The 20,464-nt window shown below is 46.2% G+C and overlaps 1 protein-coding gene across 1 annotated transcript in view; it reads left to right on the top strand.

Moving 5' to 3' along the window:
- Positions 1-936: 936 nt before the first annotated feature.
- The window catches only part of LOC135911868 (uncharacterized), a 63,574-nt gene continuing 44,046 nt past the window's right edge, over positions 937-20,464 (top strand). Inside the window, exon 1 of the mRNA XM_070527388.1 lies at positions 937-1,021. Within this exon, the coding sequence (XP_070383489.1) occupies positions 940-1,021 (82 nt within the window). The 5' untranslated portion in view covers positions 937-939. The remainder of the gene's footprint in view (positions 1,022-20,464) is intronic.

Raw genomic sequence — 20,464 nt, 5'->3', positions numbered from 1 at the left:
GGAACTTCGAGGAGCGTCAACAATGGTGTTGCAGGTAGCACCTGTCAATGGTGCTGGCGATGATGCCAATGATGATATTAATAAACGTTTTTATAACCTCCTTCCATGAGACCAAAGGGAAAGAATCGGATTTAGGACAGCACCCAGTAAAATTTGACATAGTGTTATAGCCACACTGCCTGTTACGCTCAGACGACAACGCATACACAAAGCAGCTCAAGTAGGCATGCTGGCGTCCAAGTGCTCATACGCGCATTGTTCACGCCAGCAGCTGAGGTTAGAACGCTGCCTTGGCTCAGCCACCGAGGCGATTTATTGTAGCGCTGACCGTGCGCCGATTTCACTTGATCTTTACTGCAGCGGAATCTATTACACGTCACTGCGGATCCTCTCTACCTCAGCGCGCAGGTCGCGCATGCGCTGTTGCTCTCGAACGTAAGACAATGGAGGAGACGACGCTGATGGTAGGAGTCCGCCGCGAGGGACAACGTATTCGCTACCGCAATGGAAAAAAAAGCAGAAACCAATTCAATACATCTAGCGGCTACAGTCAATCCAAGGGAATAAATGTGCTATCATTTTATGTATCTGAGCGAAAAAAGCTCCCATGTAAGAGATATCATGCCAGACAAAACATTTTAGGCAATGCGACTCTGAAGCCTTACGTTCTACACAAAAAAATGGGAAAGAAACAGTTACAAAGCTCAGAAGGTACACTGCCGGTCACGCTCTCTTTTTGTCTGCTTGTTTGTTTTTGCATGGCACTGTGTGCGCATATACTTTTATTGGCTTTCATTACTCCTGGTATCATCAACCGGAAGAACTTTACTAAATAGCATTTGCTGACATTTAAACACTTTCCATAGGAGGCGTGCTGGAATATATATAACGTCAGTGAGAAATGGCTAGAACCCTATCCTGATTTACGTAGTTTTCACGATGGAGATGTTTATGAAGACTATTCTGTATCTGTGCTTTCTAGTACTTTTTCAGAGTACAGCCACATCGACGACTGCTAAAGGTAGTGAGTATATGTGTTTTTTTTGTTAATACAATATAATATTTCATTGGACTTGAGCAAATAAACGTTCACGCGATTATTTTGACATTGTTCATGTATCAATAAGATGTGACAAATGTCTTTTGAATGTCTTCATAGTGTCACTGAAATACGTCTAGGCAATTCGTAAAACGTGTAAACTTTAGCATTGTTAGCTCGACGCTCAACATATATGCTTCGTGAGCACGAAATTGGGCGGCAGTGTGCCTTGTTGAAAAATTTTGCAACAAATAGTTTGTTGCATACCGTAAGTGCAATAATGCGTTACGACTCAATATACGCAACATATTACAATATTAAAGTGTTTTTTTCTACAGTTGTAGCATATTAAACGAAACAAGTAACGGAGTATAGAAAAAAAGTTATCCAACAAGGTTTTTTTTTTTTTCACTTGAGAAACAATATGACAGGCACGAAGACAAGTGCTATCTGCATGCTACTGAAACAGACGCGTCTAAATTTGCTTCGCTGCGTGCACAGTCCTTGCTATTTAGGAGACATAATATTGCCACATCCTATATGGTCACAGCCATGGTCTTTCGGTGAGTGGTACAACTTAGTCGCAACACGGTATCCTGAAGCGCAGCCGTGAACGCAGATCTTTTGTCTGAACGCAGATCCACTGCGGGAGCGCCATGCCTTAGGACGACGGCTTCGACAAAAATCGCGCTGCTTCGGCTGCTGTTCCACGTTGGATAGCACCTGTTTTGGCGTACCGCGTAAGATAATCCGTGACGACGATTATCCATCTATTTCCGGCAACAGACAGTGCAAACGGGCCTAAAAGGTCCATGCCAATATGTTCGAACGGCGCTTGCGGTATCTGAACAGCATGCAGCAGTCCAGCTGGCTTGCCGGATAGGGCTTTGCGGCGCTGGCAATCCAGGCATGTCTGTGTGTAACGTTTCACGATCGACGCAAGTCTCGGCCAATAGTACTTTAGCCTAATTCTTGCTAATGTCCGAGTGTAGCCCAAATGACCAGCGGTCGGCTCGTTGTGACAGGCGTGTAGGACTTCGTCGCGAAGAGATGCGGGAACGACGAGAAGGTAGCTGCTGCCACTAGGTGAAAAGCTCTTTTTATACAGAACGTCGTGGCGCAAGCAGAATGAAGGCAGCCCTCTGGCGAATAACCTCGGCACGCTGCCTGTTCTTTCCTCTAAGTAATCAAAAAGAGGAACCAGTTCTGCGTCCTCGCGTTGGTAGCGTGAAACGGTGACAGTATCTAGCACGCCTAGAAAAGCCGTGTCATCCTCGTCGTGCACTGCAGTCTGGACAGGAGACCGAGAAAGGCAGTCGGCATCGGTGTGTCGTTTCCCTGATTTGTAGACAACCGTGCAGTCGAACTCTTGGAGACGAAGACTCCAGCGCGCTAGCCGACCAGCTGGATCTTTTAAATTAGTCAGCCAGGAAAGTGCATGATGATCACTGACAACGGTGAAACACCGACCATACAAATATGGCCGAAATTTCAGGATGGCCCACACCAGTGCGAGACATTCTTTTTCTGTCGTGGAGTAGTTTGCCTCCGTTCTTGATAGCGTCCTGCTGGCGTAAGCAATCACTCTTTCGGCGCCGTCCTGCCGCTGTACAAGCACTGCGCCGAGGCCGACATTACTAGCGCCGGTATGAAGAATCGTAGGTGCGTCGTCATCAAAGTGTGCGAGCACGGGAGGCGTCTGCAGGCGCTTCCGTAGGTCGTGAAATGCCCGTTGCTGGTCTTCACCCCATACGAAGGGGACATCTTCTCTGGTTAGATGTGTTAATGGCCATGCGATGCGCGAAAAGTCCGCAATAAAGCGTCGGTAGTTTGCGCAAAGGCCCAGAAAACGTCGCACGGCCTTTTTATCTGATGGCGTTTTGAAATTAGCAACGTCAGAGGTTTTATCAGGGTCAGGTCGGACACCCTCACGACTGACAACGTGACCGAGAAATTGAAGTTCTTCAAAGCCAAAATCACACTTTCGAGGTTTCAAAGTTAGACCAGCTGAGCGTCCTGCTTCAAAGACCGTCTTTAGTCTCCGTAAGTGTTCCTCGAGCGTGATGGAGAAAACAATCACCTCGTCGAGGTACACCAAACAGGTTTGCCATTTGAAGCCTGAGAGTACCATGTCCATTAGTCGCTGAAACGTTGCTGGCGCAGAACACAAACTGAAGGGGAGCGCCTGAAATTCATAAAGTCCGTCGGGCGTCACAAAAGCGGTCTTCTCACGGTCTCTCTCATCAACTTCTATTTGCCAGAAGCCGCTTTTCAAGTCCATCGACGAAAAGTAACGTGCGTTTCGTAGCCTGTCCAGTGAATCGTCGATACGCGGCAGCGGATAAACGTCTTTCTTTGTGATCTGGTTGAGTTTTCGATAGTCGACGCAGAAGCGCAGGCTACCGTCCTTCTTTTTCACCAACACGACAGGCGATGCCCAAGGACTCTTAGATGGCCGAATAACCCGAAAAGCTAACGCCGAAAAGCTAACCAAACTTCGTCTACAGCTAAAAACTGGGATTTCGAAAGCGAAAGACTTATCGAAATGCTGTTTTAAAAAATTTTTTCTGTCATCCCCGGATAAGTTCTGGCGGTACTTATCGCCAAAGAAAACCCACGTGTCTGATATTTGTGTGGATGGTTTCATAGTGCAAGATAAACTGAAAATTGCAAATGCACTTAACAAGTACTTTTGCTCTGTGTTTACGAGGGATGATGGAAACACACCGCACATAGATGCTTTAAATAATATTCCACCCATCGATGATTTCGACGTAAACGAAGCAGGTCTACTGTCCTTGCTTCTTGATCTTGATATAAAGAAGTCGCCAGGCGTCTATCAAATACCTAATGCTTTTTTGGTGCGATACGCCGAATGGTGCGCCAAATATCTTTACGTTATTCATAATAAATCACTTTCATGTGCAGAAATTCCACGTCACTGGAAACATGCAAAAATAATTCCCATCCCTAAATCAGGCGACCGTTCATTGCTCCAATCTAGCCGTCCTATCTCCGTACTTTGCACTTCATCAAAAGTGATAGAACACATAATATTTAGGCACATCTCAGTCTTCATAGAAAGTAATGACCTCTGTGACCCGCGACAACACGGCTTCCGTCGTGGGAAATCCACTGTAACACAACTATTAGAAACAGTGCATGAAATCGCGGCAGCACTAGACGTCCAAGGCCAAATTGACATGGTATTCTTAGATTTTGAGAAAGCCTACGACCGTGTGTCCCACCAGAAGTTGTTATCAAAGTTAAAACCTATTCTCAAAAACGAGCAACTACTTCACTGGATTGAGGCGTATCTTACGGGCAGGCGACAGACAGTCGTTGTTGATGATGCGAAATCAGACTTATCCGATGTACAATCTGGAATCCCACAGGGATAGGTCTTGGGCCCTCTGTTCTTTCTAGTTTTTACCAATGATATAGTGAATAACTTACCAGTTGAAATTCGACTGTTTGCAGATGACTGCGTACTTTATCATGAAATTCACAGCGAGGCAGATCAGACGATCCTAAATTCATCTTTATCAGCAATAGCGACTTGGTGCTTAGAGTGGCAAATGAACATTAACCTAACAAAAACAGTATCAGTGATCATTACACGCAAAAAGAAGCCGTTACCCTTTGTGTACAGCATTAATGGCCATAACTTATCCTCTGTTAGAGAATATAAATACCTTCGTTTAGTAATTACGTCGGACCTTAGGTGGAATAGTCATGTAGCTCACATTAAAAAGAAAGCCATGAATAAGATCGGATACCTGAGGCGGACCTTGGCTAAATCTACATGTAATATAAAATTATTAGCATCCAAGACTTTCATCAGACCATTGTTAGAGTACGCTACTCCTGTCTGGGATCCTTACACCCAAGCAAGCATAAATATGATTGAAATGATACAGCGGAAATCAGTCAGGTTTATTTTTAATTCCTACCGCAGTGATACATCAGCTAGCGCTCTTTTACAGCAGGCGAACCTGGAAACCCTAGACGCAAGACGGTATCGAGACAGGCTCAAAATGCTATATATATTTCATCGGGAACATGTAAAACTAGATAAAATTGTATATTACCCCTTGTAGCCGGCGCCCAACGCGTTCATCACAATCATACAGGTTAGACGAGTATTCGCACCATACCACATTATTTAAGCAGTCCTTTTTCCCCCGAACCATCCATGACTGGAACGCCCTGCCTGAAAACGTTCTTCAAAGCTCCACCATATCGTCCTTCATGCACTCACTCATTAATCTATGAACCGAAACGTTTCCCACGATTTCTATCCTAATCCATACACTATAGATTATATCATGTTAAGGGCACCGTCAATTTCTTTGTGTGTGTGTGTGTGTATAAGCCATTGTGTAAACACGTGCTGTATTGCAGAATTCTTTGATATCTTCCTTCCTTTTTATTGTTGTTTCTTTCTTTTGCATTGTACCAAGACGACGCTTTTCTTGTTTCCACCTTTTTTTTCTTTCTTGTGTTTCACATGTTATTGACTCTTAAAGCCTATATGTATGTCCCACTCCTGCCTAGGGCCTCTAAAGCAGGCAGGCAGTACGGAATAAAATAAAATAGATAAATAAAATAACCCCGCCCTCAAGCATCGTCTTCACTTGCGTTTGTATCGCCTCGCGCTCTTTCGGTGCCACACGATAAGGATTCTGCCGAATTGGTCTGGCGTCGGCTTCGGTGACAATACGGTGCTTAGTGAGCGGCGTCTGGCTGACTCGTGACGTAGATGAAAAGCATTTCTTAAACTCATCGATGAGCTCAAGAAGGCTGTTACGTTCGACGGGTGACAAGGTGGGACTGATATCAACCACAGGGGCAGGCATGGCCACGGTGGCCATCACGTGCTCCACTGAGAGGCAGTCTTGTATTGAGATTGAGGTAAATTCGTCGAAGTAAGCAACAGCCGTGCCTTTACCAATGTGCCAACGTTCCCTGGTAAAATTCGTCAGCAGGAGTTCAGCACGTCCGTCGTGTACGTTAATTACGGCCCTGGCGATGGAAACGCCTTGACTCAGTACCAGTGCGTCGATGTGTTCAGCGACACCAGTCCCTGTGTTCAAGTTGTCGCAGATAACAGGTACGAGGGAACAGCTTCGCGGCGGAAGCGTGACGTCGTCGTCGGCGATACGTAAGCGGGGTCGCTGGTGCTCCGCGGGTCGACGTCGTCTGAGCTCGTAGAAAATGTGACGACGAGGTCACGGACATTAATTACTGCACCGTACTCTCTCAAGAAATCCATGCCCAATATAAGTTCCTTGCAGCACTCAAAGAGAATGACGAGGGTGACGACGAAGGTTTCACCGGCGATTACTATCCTGGCTGTGCATTTTCCGATCGGCGTCATCAACTGGCCCCCGGCAGTTCAGATGTTGGGCCCGGTCCATGGCGTCTTCACTTTTCTCAACCTGTCGGCCAGCTTTTGACTTATTATCGAAAAATGCGAACCAGTATCGACGAGAGCGGCCACTTGGTGGCTGTCAATGAAAATGACAAGATCGGCGCTGACGGCATCGGTTACAGGGGGTGCGGTTGGAGACGTCGGAGTTTTAGAGTCGTTGGTCGTCGGTGATGGGGGCTCTTGGAAAGCTAGACGGTTTGCAACCTCACCCCCGGAGGTCGCTGCTTCTAGTTTCCCCGGCGTGGGCTAGAGGACCTGCCCCTCGAGGCGTCAGAAAAATCACGACGGGTCGGTAGGGTATAACGAGCCGGAGAAGGGGAACGTGATCGAGGCGTCGCTGAACCTTCTGGCCGAAAGTTTGTAGAATTGTCGTCGCAGGTACGTGCAGCATCAAACACAGGGTAATTGCAGTTGGGAAACCTTGAATACCCGGCTGCGCGGTAGTGGCACGCGCGATAAACATGTCCAGCTTCGCCGCAATGAAAGCACAGCGGCCGGCGGTCAGCGGTGCGCCACAAATCGGTCTTTCGAAACGGGAAGCCCACAGGGGATGCGCCGTAAGACCGAAGCGCAGCGATCGGCTGGCGGCGATACGGCATAGCTGGCGGCGGCTGTGACTGGCGAAAATATGGCGTCGGGGGTGGTGGTGCTGCCTGCGTCGTAGTGGTCGATGGTGTCAGCAGCATCGAAGTCACGGGAGGTGGACGACAGACAGCTTCCGCGTAGGTTAGCCGTCGCGGCACCGCCTGCCGGTCGGAGGACGAAAAGGCCTGTCGAACTTCCTCCCGAACGATATCAGCGACAGAAGCCACCGCTGGCGCCATAGGAGAAATCCCGAGCTGCCGGATCTCCTCTCGCACAATCTCCCGGATGACTTCACGCAGAGACGTGCCGTAGCTCTCAGGTAGAACTGAAGCATTCACCGGTGAGTTCGCGCGATCATATTGGCGGCACCGTTGCTTTAGTGCCCGTTCTATAGCGGTAGCCTCCTTGGTGAATTCGACCACTGTCATCGGTGGGTTCCTCACGAGTCCGGCAAACAGTTCCTCCTTCACTCCGCGCAAGAGATAGCGTAACTTCTTTTCTTCGGCCATCTCAGGGTCTGCTCTGCGGAAAAGGCTCGTCATATCTTCTGCATACATGGCTACGCTCTCGTTTGGTGTTTGAATAAGGGATTCGAGTAGGCGCTGCGCAGTGCCTTTTCTGTCGGTACTAGTGAACGTGTCCAGCAGCTGGGTGCGAAAGGTATCCCATGTGGTCAAACTTCGCTCCCGGTTCACAAACAACGTCCGCGCGCTGTCTTGAAGCGCGAAGTAGACATTAGACAGCTTTTGCTGGGAGCCCGTCATTATAACTGGCGACACGCTCAAATTGGTCGACCCAATCTTGGACATCTTCAAAAGCGTCGCCATGGAAACTTTCTGGTATCTTAGGATTCTGCAGCGTCACCTGCGATGGAGTTGCAGTAGCCATGGCGGAAGTAGGTAGACACGTTCCAGCAGGGTCCTGCAAACGGCTGAACTCGGGCGTCAGGCCTAGCAGGCGGCGACTGTACCGGTGAACAGGAGTTTCGACGAACCAAGGTGATTCCGTTTTCGCGGTATGGCTCCGCGAAGGGGTGCCGAGCATGAGGCAATCCTACCCCGCACCTCCACCAGTGTCGCAGCCTAGTAGAAGACGGGAAAGCCGGCGTAGAGGACGTATGGAAGCACTTTATCAGAGAAGTCAACGCGACGTCGTTGTCATCTAGGACAAGTGTGCCCAAAATGTGGATGGCGAGTCTACTTGGCGCCACACCTAATACATGTCGCGGTTCTCACGAAAAGTGTATTTGAATGTGGTACGCCCGATACTTGAGAATTGCAAGCGCTCTGCTGTGTGAAGCAATGTTGAGTTCCACCGCTATATGTGGAGTACGGTGTTCTATATCCAATGAACATTCGACTAATGTTACCAAATTCAACAAACTTGAATTCATTTAATGTGCTGATAACGCCACACAGTTTACAATCTATGAGTCTTGGTCTTCAAACCTTGCTCCTTCTCCTGTCACGCATTTGTTTTGACAATTTAAATGTATTTCTTCCAATTCACCTTTTTCGTAACGAAATACAAGCACCCCTAGCTTACTGTCAGGCATCAGACGATGCGATTTCATTGCTGGTTTTTGAGTTTGTACACAGCCAACAACAAATATGCGAAATTCGCGCGTGCACTGTCCTAGAAATATTGTGTTACTCACATGAGAAGGCAGACGCAGCCCTAGAAGTGGAAGTAAAGGAGAACTGCGTGCCTTAGTACAGATCACCTTGGCGCCATCTATTTCGTACTACACCCTGACTTTTTGCATGCCCACCCACGAATCAATGGTGCCATGAGCTAGTGGACTTATGTAGGGCAACTTTATGATGCCACGAAGCCTGCTTACAGCATTTTGCATATGCCCTATTCTACGGCATTTGAACAGGTGTAGGCGTGAGCTTTCTGCTAATATCAATAAAGCTTTGTCTTAGCACAAGTTTCCGGGTAAAAATCGGCTTTTTATAGGGCTATCAACTTTGGTTGCACGTGTTTAAGTTTTTCGTCATCTTCGCATTCTCAAGGAAAAATTTACTAGATTATTTTACTTTTGTATGAAACATGGGTGCAACTGAATGCGCTGGCTACTTGCGTCAAGCAGGTCTCATCTTTATTTCTAGCATCTTTAACACTGATTGCTGTTGTGTAATCTTGCATAGATAAACTCTTTGGGCAACATACTTTCACCGAGGTATTTTCTGCATACCACCAAAGACAATGTGTAATTATTAAGCCATTACGTTATCATGGGCAGGTACACATCCTTGAATCCCTGCGTGCTTTCATTCATTATGCATGCGTCTTCATCCACAGCAATTTTTTTATTTATACGTGTGGCAGTTTCTCCTGCCGATGAAAGCACACAGATAGCAAACGTGTGAGACGCCATGCTACAAATGGCAGTCTGTGCTTTAGATGGCTAGAGTAGAAGCAGAGGCAGCTGCTCCTTGTCCTCTGATCACCCGCGAGTGGTGAGACACTACTCTGCAGCTGAAGCTAAAGAACAGCTGATGAGTTAAACGCACATTTCTGCAATTGAGCAAGCCGTATAGAAACAGCACGCACGGTTGAAAATATTTCGCTACATTTCATATGCAGATTTATTAATGCGATTTATTAAATAAAATAATGTGAACTCTCCAGGCCTATTTGTACCGTCGTTGTTGGCGTCGGCGTTGTGAAGCAGTTTTGCTCTAGACGACAAATGTATGCCACATGCGGGACAAAGATAACAAGGCCACCGGAGACACGCCATGCATTGCAATTAAATAGTGACGAAGACAATATGTTCCGCTGAATTGTCTCTGTCAAACCGTGGTCAGCTTTCTGGCTTTGCCGGCTGCCACGCGCGTTGCGCGCACATGCTATAGCGTTTCAGCTGAGCAGTTGTGTGCTCATAATCGTGGTTCATACACTCATCTGAGAAAGACGTACGGTAAACGTCAAGATTCATACATTTGTGTATTTCCGCCTTCGGATACTAAGAAAATGAGAGTGCTTTTTTTCGGTCTGATCACGCGCACTATTGAGAAGCGACGCCTGCATCGTCCTTGGTACTTTTGACATCGCGATATTGTTTTGAGACGACTTCAGAGCAGCGCTAAAGCTAGGTGCTGGTTTCAGCGCTTCTTTCCTTCGTATGAAACAGAAATTTCTTCGGCTTATCATCAATCATGAGTAATGCAAAAGTAGAGCGGAAGAATAGCAGCGAGTCGGGTATGGTGGCTGCCGAACTTAGGAGAAAGAACAATAATGTCGTGAAGATAACAAAGACAGGTGGTCCATTTGTGGTCGCAGAAAAGAGAGTGCATCATGCGTTCAAATTCCTCAGATTAATTGCATAGGCCAAGGCATGAGGTTGAACTGATACAAACCACCAGGTGTGAGAAAGGCCGTCTTCTGGCGGTCCATTTCATCAACTAAAGTCTGCCTGTATCCGGATCCGCGACAAATGCAGGAGAAAGATTTAACTCCGTGCAAGCACTCCAAGTCGTCATCAATGCGTGGTAGTGCGTAGACGTCTTCTCACGTAATCTTGTTTAAATGGCGATAATCGGCACAAAAACGCCAGGCATCATCTTTATTTTTCACAAGGTCCACAGGCGAAGCCCAAAAATTGGCTGATGGTTAGATAACCCCTTTGTAAAGCATTTTGGTCACTTCTGATTGCATGACTCTACGTTCGGCATGCGATACATGATGGGGACGCCGACTAATAGGATCCGTGTCTCCAGTGTTCATACACTAGTGAACAACAGATGTTTGACCTAAACGCCTGTCGCCAAAATAAAAAAAAAATGTCACTGTAAGATTCGAGCAGAATACGTATGTCCGTGGCCTGTCCGGATGTGAGGTCAGGTGTAATCATCTTCACGAAGCCTTCTGTTAAAGAACCAGAGCTGTGAGCTGTTTGGCGCTAAGAGACCACTATCGGCATTCAGACTGTCAATGTCAAATACGAAAGTACATGAAACGCTGACCAAGAACATTCCGGCCGAAAATACTTGAGGGCACCGGCTGAAATTCAGAACCGGAAGAAATATGCCGCTATTAGCAACCTTGATCAACGTATGTGGAAGACCAACGTTCTGTATCAAAAGCACGTCGACGATGGGGCGAAGTACATATTCACCGTCAGGAACCTGTGGCTGTGCGGCCAAAGTGACGTAAGTGACTGCCTCGGGTGACAGGCAGACATATCGAAGCGAGCACAAGTGGGGTGGGTCGGTGTTCGGAGCATCAGCGAGCTGAGGCAGTTCCAACTGATCAACGCCGCTTGCGCAGTCGATGAAAGCAGAATGATTGGACAAAAATTGCAATCCAGGAATAGCGTGCTGATGCAGTTGTAGATTAAATCAAAGAGAACAGAAAAGGTCAGCCGGCTGTACCTAAATATGCAGTACACGTTCCAAGAACAACCAGCACGCTGCCATCGGCCACACAAACCACTTGTGCAGCTGCTGGGGTGAGGACCTTCCTTGAACGTCTATGTAGGCTTGCACTCATCCCAATCACGTGCGCTCCAGTGTCAACCAGTGCCTGGACAGGTACACTGCCTATTTCCACATCAATGACGCTTACCTTTGTGGGCACAGAGAGATGATTTGCTGCAGTAGCAGGCAATACAGCGCCACCTCCAAGAGCTGCAGTTCTTAGTTTTCCGAAAGGAGGTGGCCAAAAGCTGTAGGGGGCGAAATGCGACGTGTTTGCGGTGAACGCGACTGGTCACTGCTGGGCGATGGTGAGCGACTGTACCACGGGCTCCTAGCAGGGTTGTCGGCTCTGTTAGCCTCGGCGGTGGGCGAAAGAATGGGGGTATTTCCATCAAAACGGCTCAGGTTGGTGGGCATGCTAGGTGTTCAGGGCCACGAGTTGCGACAGTACCGGGTGACATGACCAATGCAGTAGCAGGTTAAACATATCGGCTGGTCATCCACTTTTGTGCAGTCAGTCGGGTTGCCATAACGCGGAAAGAAGTGCCGAGGTCGAGCGAAAATAATAAAATGGCCTTCGGTGGCTCTAGGGCTGCCATCAGTGCAGACAGAATGGAGACTAATGTGTTCAAGTCCCTGGCTAACGATAGCTTGTGCGAGGGCAAGTGAAAAAGGGGTAGCATCAGGTCTACGCGAACAAAAAACTGCGGCAGCCATCACGGCTAGCTCACGTCGAACGATTCGCACCACGTCCTCTAATGGTGACGCATGTCGTTGTGCCTAATGATCATCATACGTCGACCCTGCGGCAGTATTAGAAAGCCTGGGGAATAATTGAAGGACGTGTCAGCTTTTGGCCTGTTGGAATTTTCGCCACTCTTTGGTGACAGCATTAACTACAGAGCACCTTAAAGCAGGAGCAGATTAAAGGCGTCGACAGCAATTCTACTGAGCATGTGCCCCACCTTCTGATCTACTTTTATGTCGTGATCGGCTTTACGACAAAGCGTGAGCACATCCTGGATGTACAAGACATAGGACTCTGTGGGTAATTGGGCACTGTAGGCCTGCTCCTGGCTTTGCGGTAATATAAGGGCCCGCTGGTTTGCCAAACAGCTCTGTTAGCTTCTCTTTGCGTTGGTCCCAGCTGGTTAGCTCCTCTTTGTGGTTTTCGTACCACACATTTGTCGTGCCTTTTATGTAGAAGAACAGGTTAGCTAGCATAAGCGCAAAGTCCTATCTGTAGATTCCCCTCACGCACTGGTACATAGCCACCCACTCTTCAACGTCGGCGCCATCGGTTCCGCAGAAAGTTCCGGGATCCTTGGGTGGCACAACTCCAACCGAAGGAGACAGCGGCGTCGTTGGAGGAGGCAACGACGTTGATCCCGCGTGCTCACGGTATTTCTTGGTGAGGACGGTGATGCGATGTTCATTGCGTGGCTCCGTTTCCAGCCGTGGTTCCCATTGCCTCCCACCAATTTCTTACGGGGGTGTTGCGAGCACAGACAGACTGCATTTGCAATATATAGGGTGTCCCAGCAAACTTGGACCAAGATTTTAAAACACCCTATCTGTTCTTCAGAAAAGAAATCACGTGGATGTTGGTAGGCTTTATCTACACTTACAGTACCATTTTTTTCTCGTGTATTTTTGAGTAATTAGGCGAGATAAACTGATTAACTTTTAAATCTATCTTGAAACGTTCATGTGTCAATAGGAAAGTCGTGGAGCTCCACAAATATTGCCCCACCCAGGCACTTCCAACAAGATAGACTTAGCATGGTCATTTTTACTCGGTAAAAGCAGATCCCGTGGAATTTAAACAATACCACGTGACGGCGCGCTATGTGCGACCGAATGCACCACGACAACAGCGCTCTCAACCGCGATCTGTAAAAACATCGCTCGTTTCGCGCCTTTCATGCTGCCTACGACAGAGCTTCGCGTTGCGCTTGGTCCCGAGATAAACGCCAGCGGTTTCGGGCGGCAGTTGAATTACAGCGCCGCTCCCGTTTCTGCGGCAATGATCCCACTCTCGCGCTAGCAGAATGAATGTGGGCGAAAAATGACAAGCTTATGAGTTCGAATTTGGGAGCAAGACCCCAACCAGCAAATACGCATGTCGTGTTAAATAAGCTGGTTGTCACAAAAGGAATAATTTTAAACTGACACGGAAGGTTGCTTTCTAACTTACTGTCCATTCCTTGTTTCGCCGAGAATTTGTAATTTCATATTACTTACTTGCCTTTCCACGTCGTACAAAAGTTTACACAGATGGATCTTTTCATGGCTAACGCTTGTAGAGATATATTCGCTGTGATCTCTCTCCAGAAAATGTGTTCAAACAAGTCGCCCTCTGCCATAACGTAGCATTGGCACGTTTTCAGCACGTCCGATGTAGGTTTTTTGATCACGCAAGACAGTATCTCGCAGCAGGCCTCAGCAATATCTGCCTATAGCGGTTCTGGTGTAGTTGTAGGTTTGTGGTACACTCGGTCTTTTACATGTCTCGACAGGAAGTCAAGAGATGTCAAGTCCGGTGACCTTGCCGGCCATGCCACAGGTCCATGCCACCCAACCCACTGGCGTTTGAAGGCTTCGTTAAGCCTTCGTTACACCATGTTCGCCATCTGCTCGCATGCTTTAGGCACAGCAAATAAATTCTTCGAAATGTTTGCATGGCACGACAGTAATAGACAGTCGAGCTCACATGCATCTAGCCGCGCTGGCACAGCTTGGAAGAAATACGGTATTGTAACAAATGATGCTCTCTCTCGCACAGCTTCCAGATGTATGATGCATGCTTTGTGTGTATTTTTTTCTGTACAGCATCGACTTGAACGCAGGAAAAAAAATCATCTCGTCATATCGGATTAAATGGCTTATGACCATGCGTTTTTCGGCGACAGGCGCGAGCAGCTTCTGGCCAAGCGCTTTTTCGGAGCGCCGTCGCTAGCCGCTGGCGGTAATGTCAGAGCCGAGCAAAGGTTAAAGCCCTTTCTCGTTGTTGAAGGGAAGGCGCGGCGCTGGCGATATTTTTACAAATCACTCACGAGAGCGCTTTAATTGCAGCGCGTTCGGGCGCACAGAGCACACTGTCACGTGGCATTTTTTTTTAACTCCGCGGGCTTTCGTGTTGCCCGAATAAAAACGGTCACGATAGCTATATCTAGTTGAAAGTACCTGGGTTAGACAATATGTGAGAAGCTCCACAGCTTTACTCTTCATGCCTGAACGTTTCAAGCTATATTTACAAAATTATAACTTATCTCGGCTAATTACTCAAAAAAAGACTAGCAAAAAATGTTTACTGTAAGTTTAGATAAACGCTAACAACATCCACGCGATTTCTTCTCTGAGAAAATTGTACGTTTTTTTTTTTCAAAATCTGTTCTGCTCAGCACTCTCCTAGTCAGGTGAAGTTCCTAGACAAGACGGTCTACATAGAAAACAGAAAACTGAGAACGACACTTTCCCGGAAGCCTACGTATAGCCCGCAATACTTAAGAATACAGCAGGCATCACCCGCGACACTGCAAGCAAGGAATTTTTTTCGGACAAGGGAAACGCATAAAAAGAATCTGGAGCGAAGACCACGATTATAGCCACCACTTAAATGACCTTAAAACAATGCTAGCAGAAAGGAACAATCCCCAAGTTGCTCTCGATAGAGCTTTTGATGCCGCGTCAAGATAGGAGAGACAGTCGGAATTGGCGAAGAAACAGCTACACCAGAATCTGACAGACCACCAGCCTTTATAATAAAATATGCTAATGCACTCCGAAACATAAACAACATCCTACGAAAATACCACCCAATATCATAAAGTAACGAGCGTCAGAGAAAATGGTTCCCGGATGTACCTAGGGTTACCTGTCGCCGCAAGAGGAACTATTAAAACATGTCGGTGAACGCAAATGTCAGCCAACAGCATGCCCCCGTAATAAAGGCATGTTGTCGCCACAGCTGCAATAACTGCAGGCACCTTCAAAGTGATATTTTAAATTAAAATTTACTGCAATTAGTTATCCACACGAAGTGAAATCTAGCTTCACTTGTAGAAGTTCGGATGTGATTTATATGCTTGAATGTTCCTTCTGTAAGAAACAATATACCAGTGAAACAGGACAATCAATGAACGGAAGAGTAAACGGACATCGCGCGGACACAACTAAAAAGCTTTCCAAAGCCGTCGCCGAGCATTTCAACCAATCAGGTCATAACTTGGATAAACAAACTTTACATCTTTCAGTCAAATTTACGTTCTAAACGAGAAAGAAAATACAGAGAATTATACCGTATCCATAAGTTCAAGACATTGCAACCAATAGGCGTAAGCGTTTCACAGGGTGTTTTAGAATTTATTTGCTATCCTAAACTTCAAGCTATTGACAACAGCACTTAGTTTGGTTTCTTAGCTTTTTTTTTCCTTTTCCTTTACCCGGCGTGTTTTTTTTTTTACCAGCCGACGTGTGAGACGCCGTTAGCATGCCAGCTAACACGCGGGCGTTTGACACGTGATTGATGGACGGCCGGGTCAATAGCCTTGCGCACAGCGCTCCTTTTTTCTCTATTCAACACGCTAACACACCTTCGCTCTTCGCCGCACCTATCGGCCTTACCCCCTCTCCCGTTTAGAAGAACCCCACCTATATATGCTGTGGCGAGGAAAGCATATGTCGGTTTGAAGAAGACGAGTTCACTTGCCGAAACATTGGCTCCTGCTTTCAGCTTGTTCTTGTTTTGGTCAGTGGTTAGCGAAAATTCATAATCTGAGACGTCCGCGCAGGTGTCAATAGAGGCGCGAGTCATAAGAACGTCAACGTAGACCAATAAATTGCAGGCGAAAGGAAAATGTGGAATCAATTTTAAGGACAGCTTCATTATGCGACATCATCAAGAGATGATGGAATCGTTAGTTTCTTATGAGTAGCATTTGGAATTATTAAACAGCGTTGAGCTAATCGCTTTTAGCGAGCTCTAAATCTGTGACATCGTGGGCATAGCAATCCGCTATACATGACTGCACGCTTGCCAGGGCCTCACGCAGAGAGCACAAGAAAGATTCGAATTGTCTTTATTGAGGTCAGTTTTTTGGAGCTGAACGTTTTTTTGGCTAATACCTTTCACTCCCGCTGTTAAAGGCAATGTTTTAGATTCAAATCAAATGAAACATATTTTGCGCTAACCTGGTGTCCTCCACTTAGCGGCGATTATCTGTTGCTGGCAAGGCGGAGCTTACCCTACTTTTTAATCTCCTCAGGCAAGATACCGGAATAGTTAGAAATTTACACTGAATGTAGTTTATACAATAATGGCTTAGCCAAAAACTAAACGGATACAATTTTCGCTAAGTCTGGGTCAAAATACAATAGCTACAATTTCTTCTGTTTTTTTAAAACTGAAATACTGGACCTTGAAGCAAAAGATGATCTGAATTTCTAAGCCATCGGCAGAATTTCCAGTACCAATGCCGTATAGACATAGGAAAGTTTGTCATTCCACGATACTCCTGGTACTTAAGGATTTGGAAAGCCTTAACTTCGACCCTGAGTTATCACATAATTCAAGTACCGACTGCGCTGTTTCACGCATTACGAAGACGCCTTCTCGATAAAACGAAAGCAATGAAGGATCAGAAAGCTACAGAAGACATAGTCAACAGAATGCAACCAACATGGATCAGCAAGTATGTGTTATATTCGTATACGTTCGGCGGCTTATATTTTTATGGGTCATCAAACAGAAATTGATCCAAGAATTTTTTTTCAAGAGTCCCAGTGATTCACATTATCAATCTGTTAAGGGGAGCATAGAAAGCCTACAGAGTGCGAATGAAAGACACAATCCGATGCGACAAAGTAGTGACGCCCACGTTAACTTTTAGATTTTACTGCTACCGTATGTTTACAGAGTTCGGAATTCCGCTTGCTTACTTCTTACGGCTGGACAACTATTCACTGTGCTAGTGGGCTTCTCAGTACGTGGTTCGGGCCTCGCCATTTTATAATAACGTATATCATATATTTCAGTCATCCTTCAGGGAAACAAATTTTTGTCAGTAGACTTCTCTCTCACCAGTCATTGCAATCCCAGGGGCCCTTATCAAAGACTACTGATTCGATTTGAGTGGAACTGAGCTTCATAGAGGGAAAGTTACTGACCTTTAAAACCAGTAATTGTAAACGCTAGACCTATTTTTATTCCGACAATGCATAGGCCAGCAAGCCAGCAATGTGGGAACCCTACACCACGGTTCCAGCTTACAATCTGTTCCCAGTCAACCTAGTCTGCTGATTGACAATTTCTAAACGCCCTACACCAAACACTCCTTGGCACAGTACGAAGTATCGGTGTGTTTTACTCAGCTTTTGTAATAGTAAAGTTTAACGATGAGGCGTCGCTAGGCTACGACGTCAAATTTCGCAGAGCACACTCGTATGACTTTATTACATTCGGTACGGCGGTGTAATAAAAACTTAATTGCGTAATGCTTCTTTAAGAAGCCGCCATTTTAGCGCGGCTTTAAGTTGCAGCGTTTCTTTTTTCTGCAAATCTTAACATGTATCCCTGGGTATTCGCAGCAGGCAAAAGAATATTTATTTGAGCCACATTAAGGACACGCCAGAGTACAGCCGCTGCGCGTTGCACGTTAACAGAATTGTAATGAAGCGTTAATGAAACGTATAGCATAAGTTACCTTAGTTATTCTGCTATGCCATGTAATATTTAGTTTTAGTTACGCTGAAGATACGTATCTTATTAACTGCTAAAAGCGGCCACGCAAATAGCACTCTAGAAAAATAAAACATTTCCGTGAACTGTGTAGTGTGTTGTCAGAGGGTTCCTTGTGATGGGTGTTGCAGATTCCTGAACAGTATATGCATTCATTTGACTTATTGGCATGGGAAAATTTACAGCATTTAGCTAAGCGTACATATTGGCACATTATAGATTAGATCGATTGTGCTGAAACAATATATACAGGAAGATCTCGCTAGCCTACCCAGAGGCCACTTCAACCATTTTGAAAGAGAAGTATGCATCGACTCCGAATTTTCCTTCTATGTGTTCGCGGATCTGCTCATTGCCATGTGGCGATACACTAAAAGCTAACTTTTGAGGAGACGTTAATTATTCGCAAGCGATACGACAACGATTTTAATCGTCGCGTGATATTTATGCTTAGGAAAAACAAAATTTGCTGATAAGTTCAATGGGACCACGTATATGTGACTTTTTAAACATCAGTTATTGATTGCGAATCTCTAGAATATCGCTGTTTCTTTCCCTATCTGTAGTGATTCCGATGATATAGTCTACATGGTAGAAGAATTAGAATACTACGTCCTCGTTCAGCCGCGCTAATACACTCTACCATAGAATACTGTATTGTTTTCTGTAACCCTTGCCATGCCATCAGACCAGCGACATCACTTGCGTTTCATTTCGCATTCATGATTCGGCGCAAAATATTGTTACTTTTAAGTTACCGTAGCATTAAACATTGCTTTCGATGACCATATTTGATGACCAACTATTAGGTTATCTCATTTTCAAGCAATGGGCGGAATTACAGCAAATAGGCATCATACATTTTCTATCAACCATTCCATTCTTTAACTTGAAGGCCCCTCGCCTTCGCTCAGGCGGTCAGCGAGCCGCGACCAGCACGACAAAGGGCCAAAGGCGCAAGGAACCAAAACCACTTTAATTTACGATAGAACGTAACACTCAAACAATTACCGCAGCCTCGCGCCCAGTAGCAGAAAAGAACAAGGCAAAGAAGCAAAGCAGCAAAAGCAGCAAAAGCAAAGAAGCAAGCAGCGAAACAGCGAGGCAACAAAATATACAAGCCAAAGAGAGCGATGAAAGAATGGCCGTTACAAACCATCAACCAACACTATCTTTCGGTCAATAACAGAATGCATAAAGCGCAGAAAGCAAGCAAGCACCGAACCAGGTGCGCAGACACAATTCCAAAAGCGAAGTACAAGAGCATCTTTCCGTGGATACAAAACGCTTTTTTCCCCTGCACTGCAGCACGCTCGGAAAGAAACCTAGAGGGGCCACGCCCCACCAGAGCCTCCCCAGGCCCGCGCCCCGAAAGAAAGCCCCGAGTGCAGTCTCCGCTGCCTTCTTATCGGGCAGCCGCCTTCCCGGCAGTCGCCGCGCGGGTTCTTACGATACCGCGATCGATGCGCATGCTCCATGCGACGAGTGCCGTTGTGGCGCGCGTTTCAAAGGCTTCCCCCGTGCGCGCTGCAGAGAGGGCCAAGGGCCCCACAAACTAAGCACAAAGTTAGTATGGTAACTTCAGTACCCAAGTGTCATGTTTACTTCAATTACACATCTAATGCTTTATGGTAACAAAGCCTTAGGGTAAACATGTAGAAAACATTAAACAATATTCCATGCGGTTGAACCAACAAGCGCACCGTAGCACTGGTCGCCTACATTATTCTCTATATCATAAATATTGCTCCATACAGAGTTATTAGGTATACGCTACTTCATTTGGAAATCTTAAACCATTATGATGCATTTCAAGGTGTCTCTGGGAAACATGTAGTAAGGAAGGTTTCTTGTAGGGCAATACTTTTGATGATCGGCAACGAATTATGGTCGGCAAAAATTGCAAACATAGACGAACAAAATATAATGTGTTCATGCTTTCACTCATGCTTTATTCACCAATTCGAAGCATACACACACTCTATATATCCACTGGAAAATCGGACATTTGGTGCAAAGCTGTGTGGCTTTGTCGAAAGGCCGAGACTGGCACTGCTGATACACAAAAGAGAGACATATTCCAAGACATATGCACAATCATTTCGCTGATGCAGACATGCATCAGTGTAAGAGTTGCTCTATCTCATATTCCGCAATAAAAACAGGAGCTAGCATATCCATGCAGAGGGGCATACAGCATGAGGCCACCTGTGCCTTGCTATCTTTACATTTAAGTAGAA

The sequence above is a fragment of the Dermacentor albipictus genome, chromosome 10 (assembly GCF_038994185.2).
Source record: "Dermacentor albipictus isolate Rhodes 1998 colony chromosome 10, USDA_Dalb.pri_finalv2, whole genome shotgun sequence".
NCBI classification, from domain to species: Eukaryota; Metazoa; Arthropoda; class Arachnida; order Ixodida; family Ixodidae; genus Dermacentor; species Dermacentor albipictus.
The sequence above is the reverse complement of the archived record's forward strand: the minus strand, read 5'-3'. Positions and strand labels throughout refer to the sequence as shown.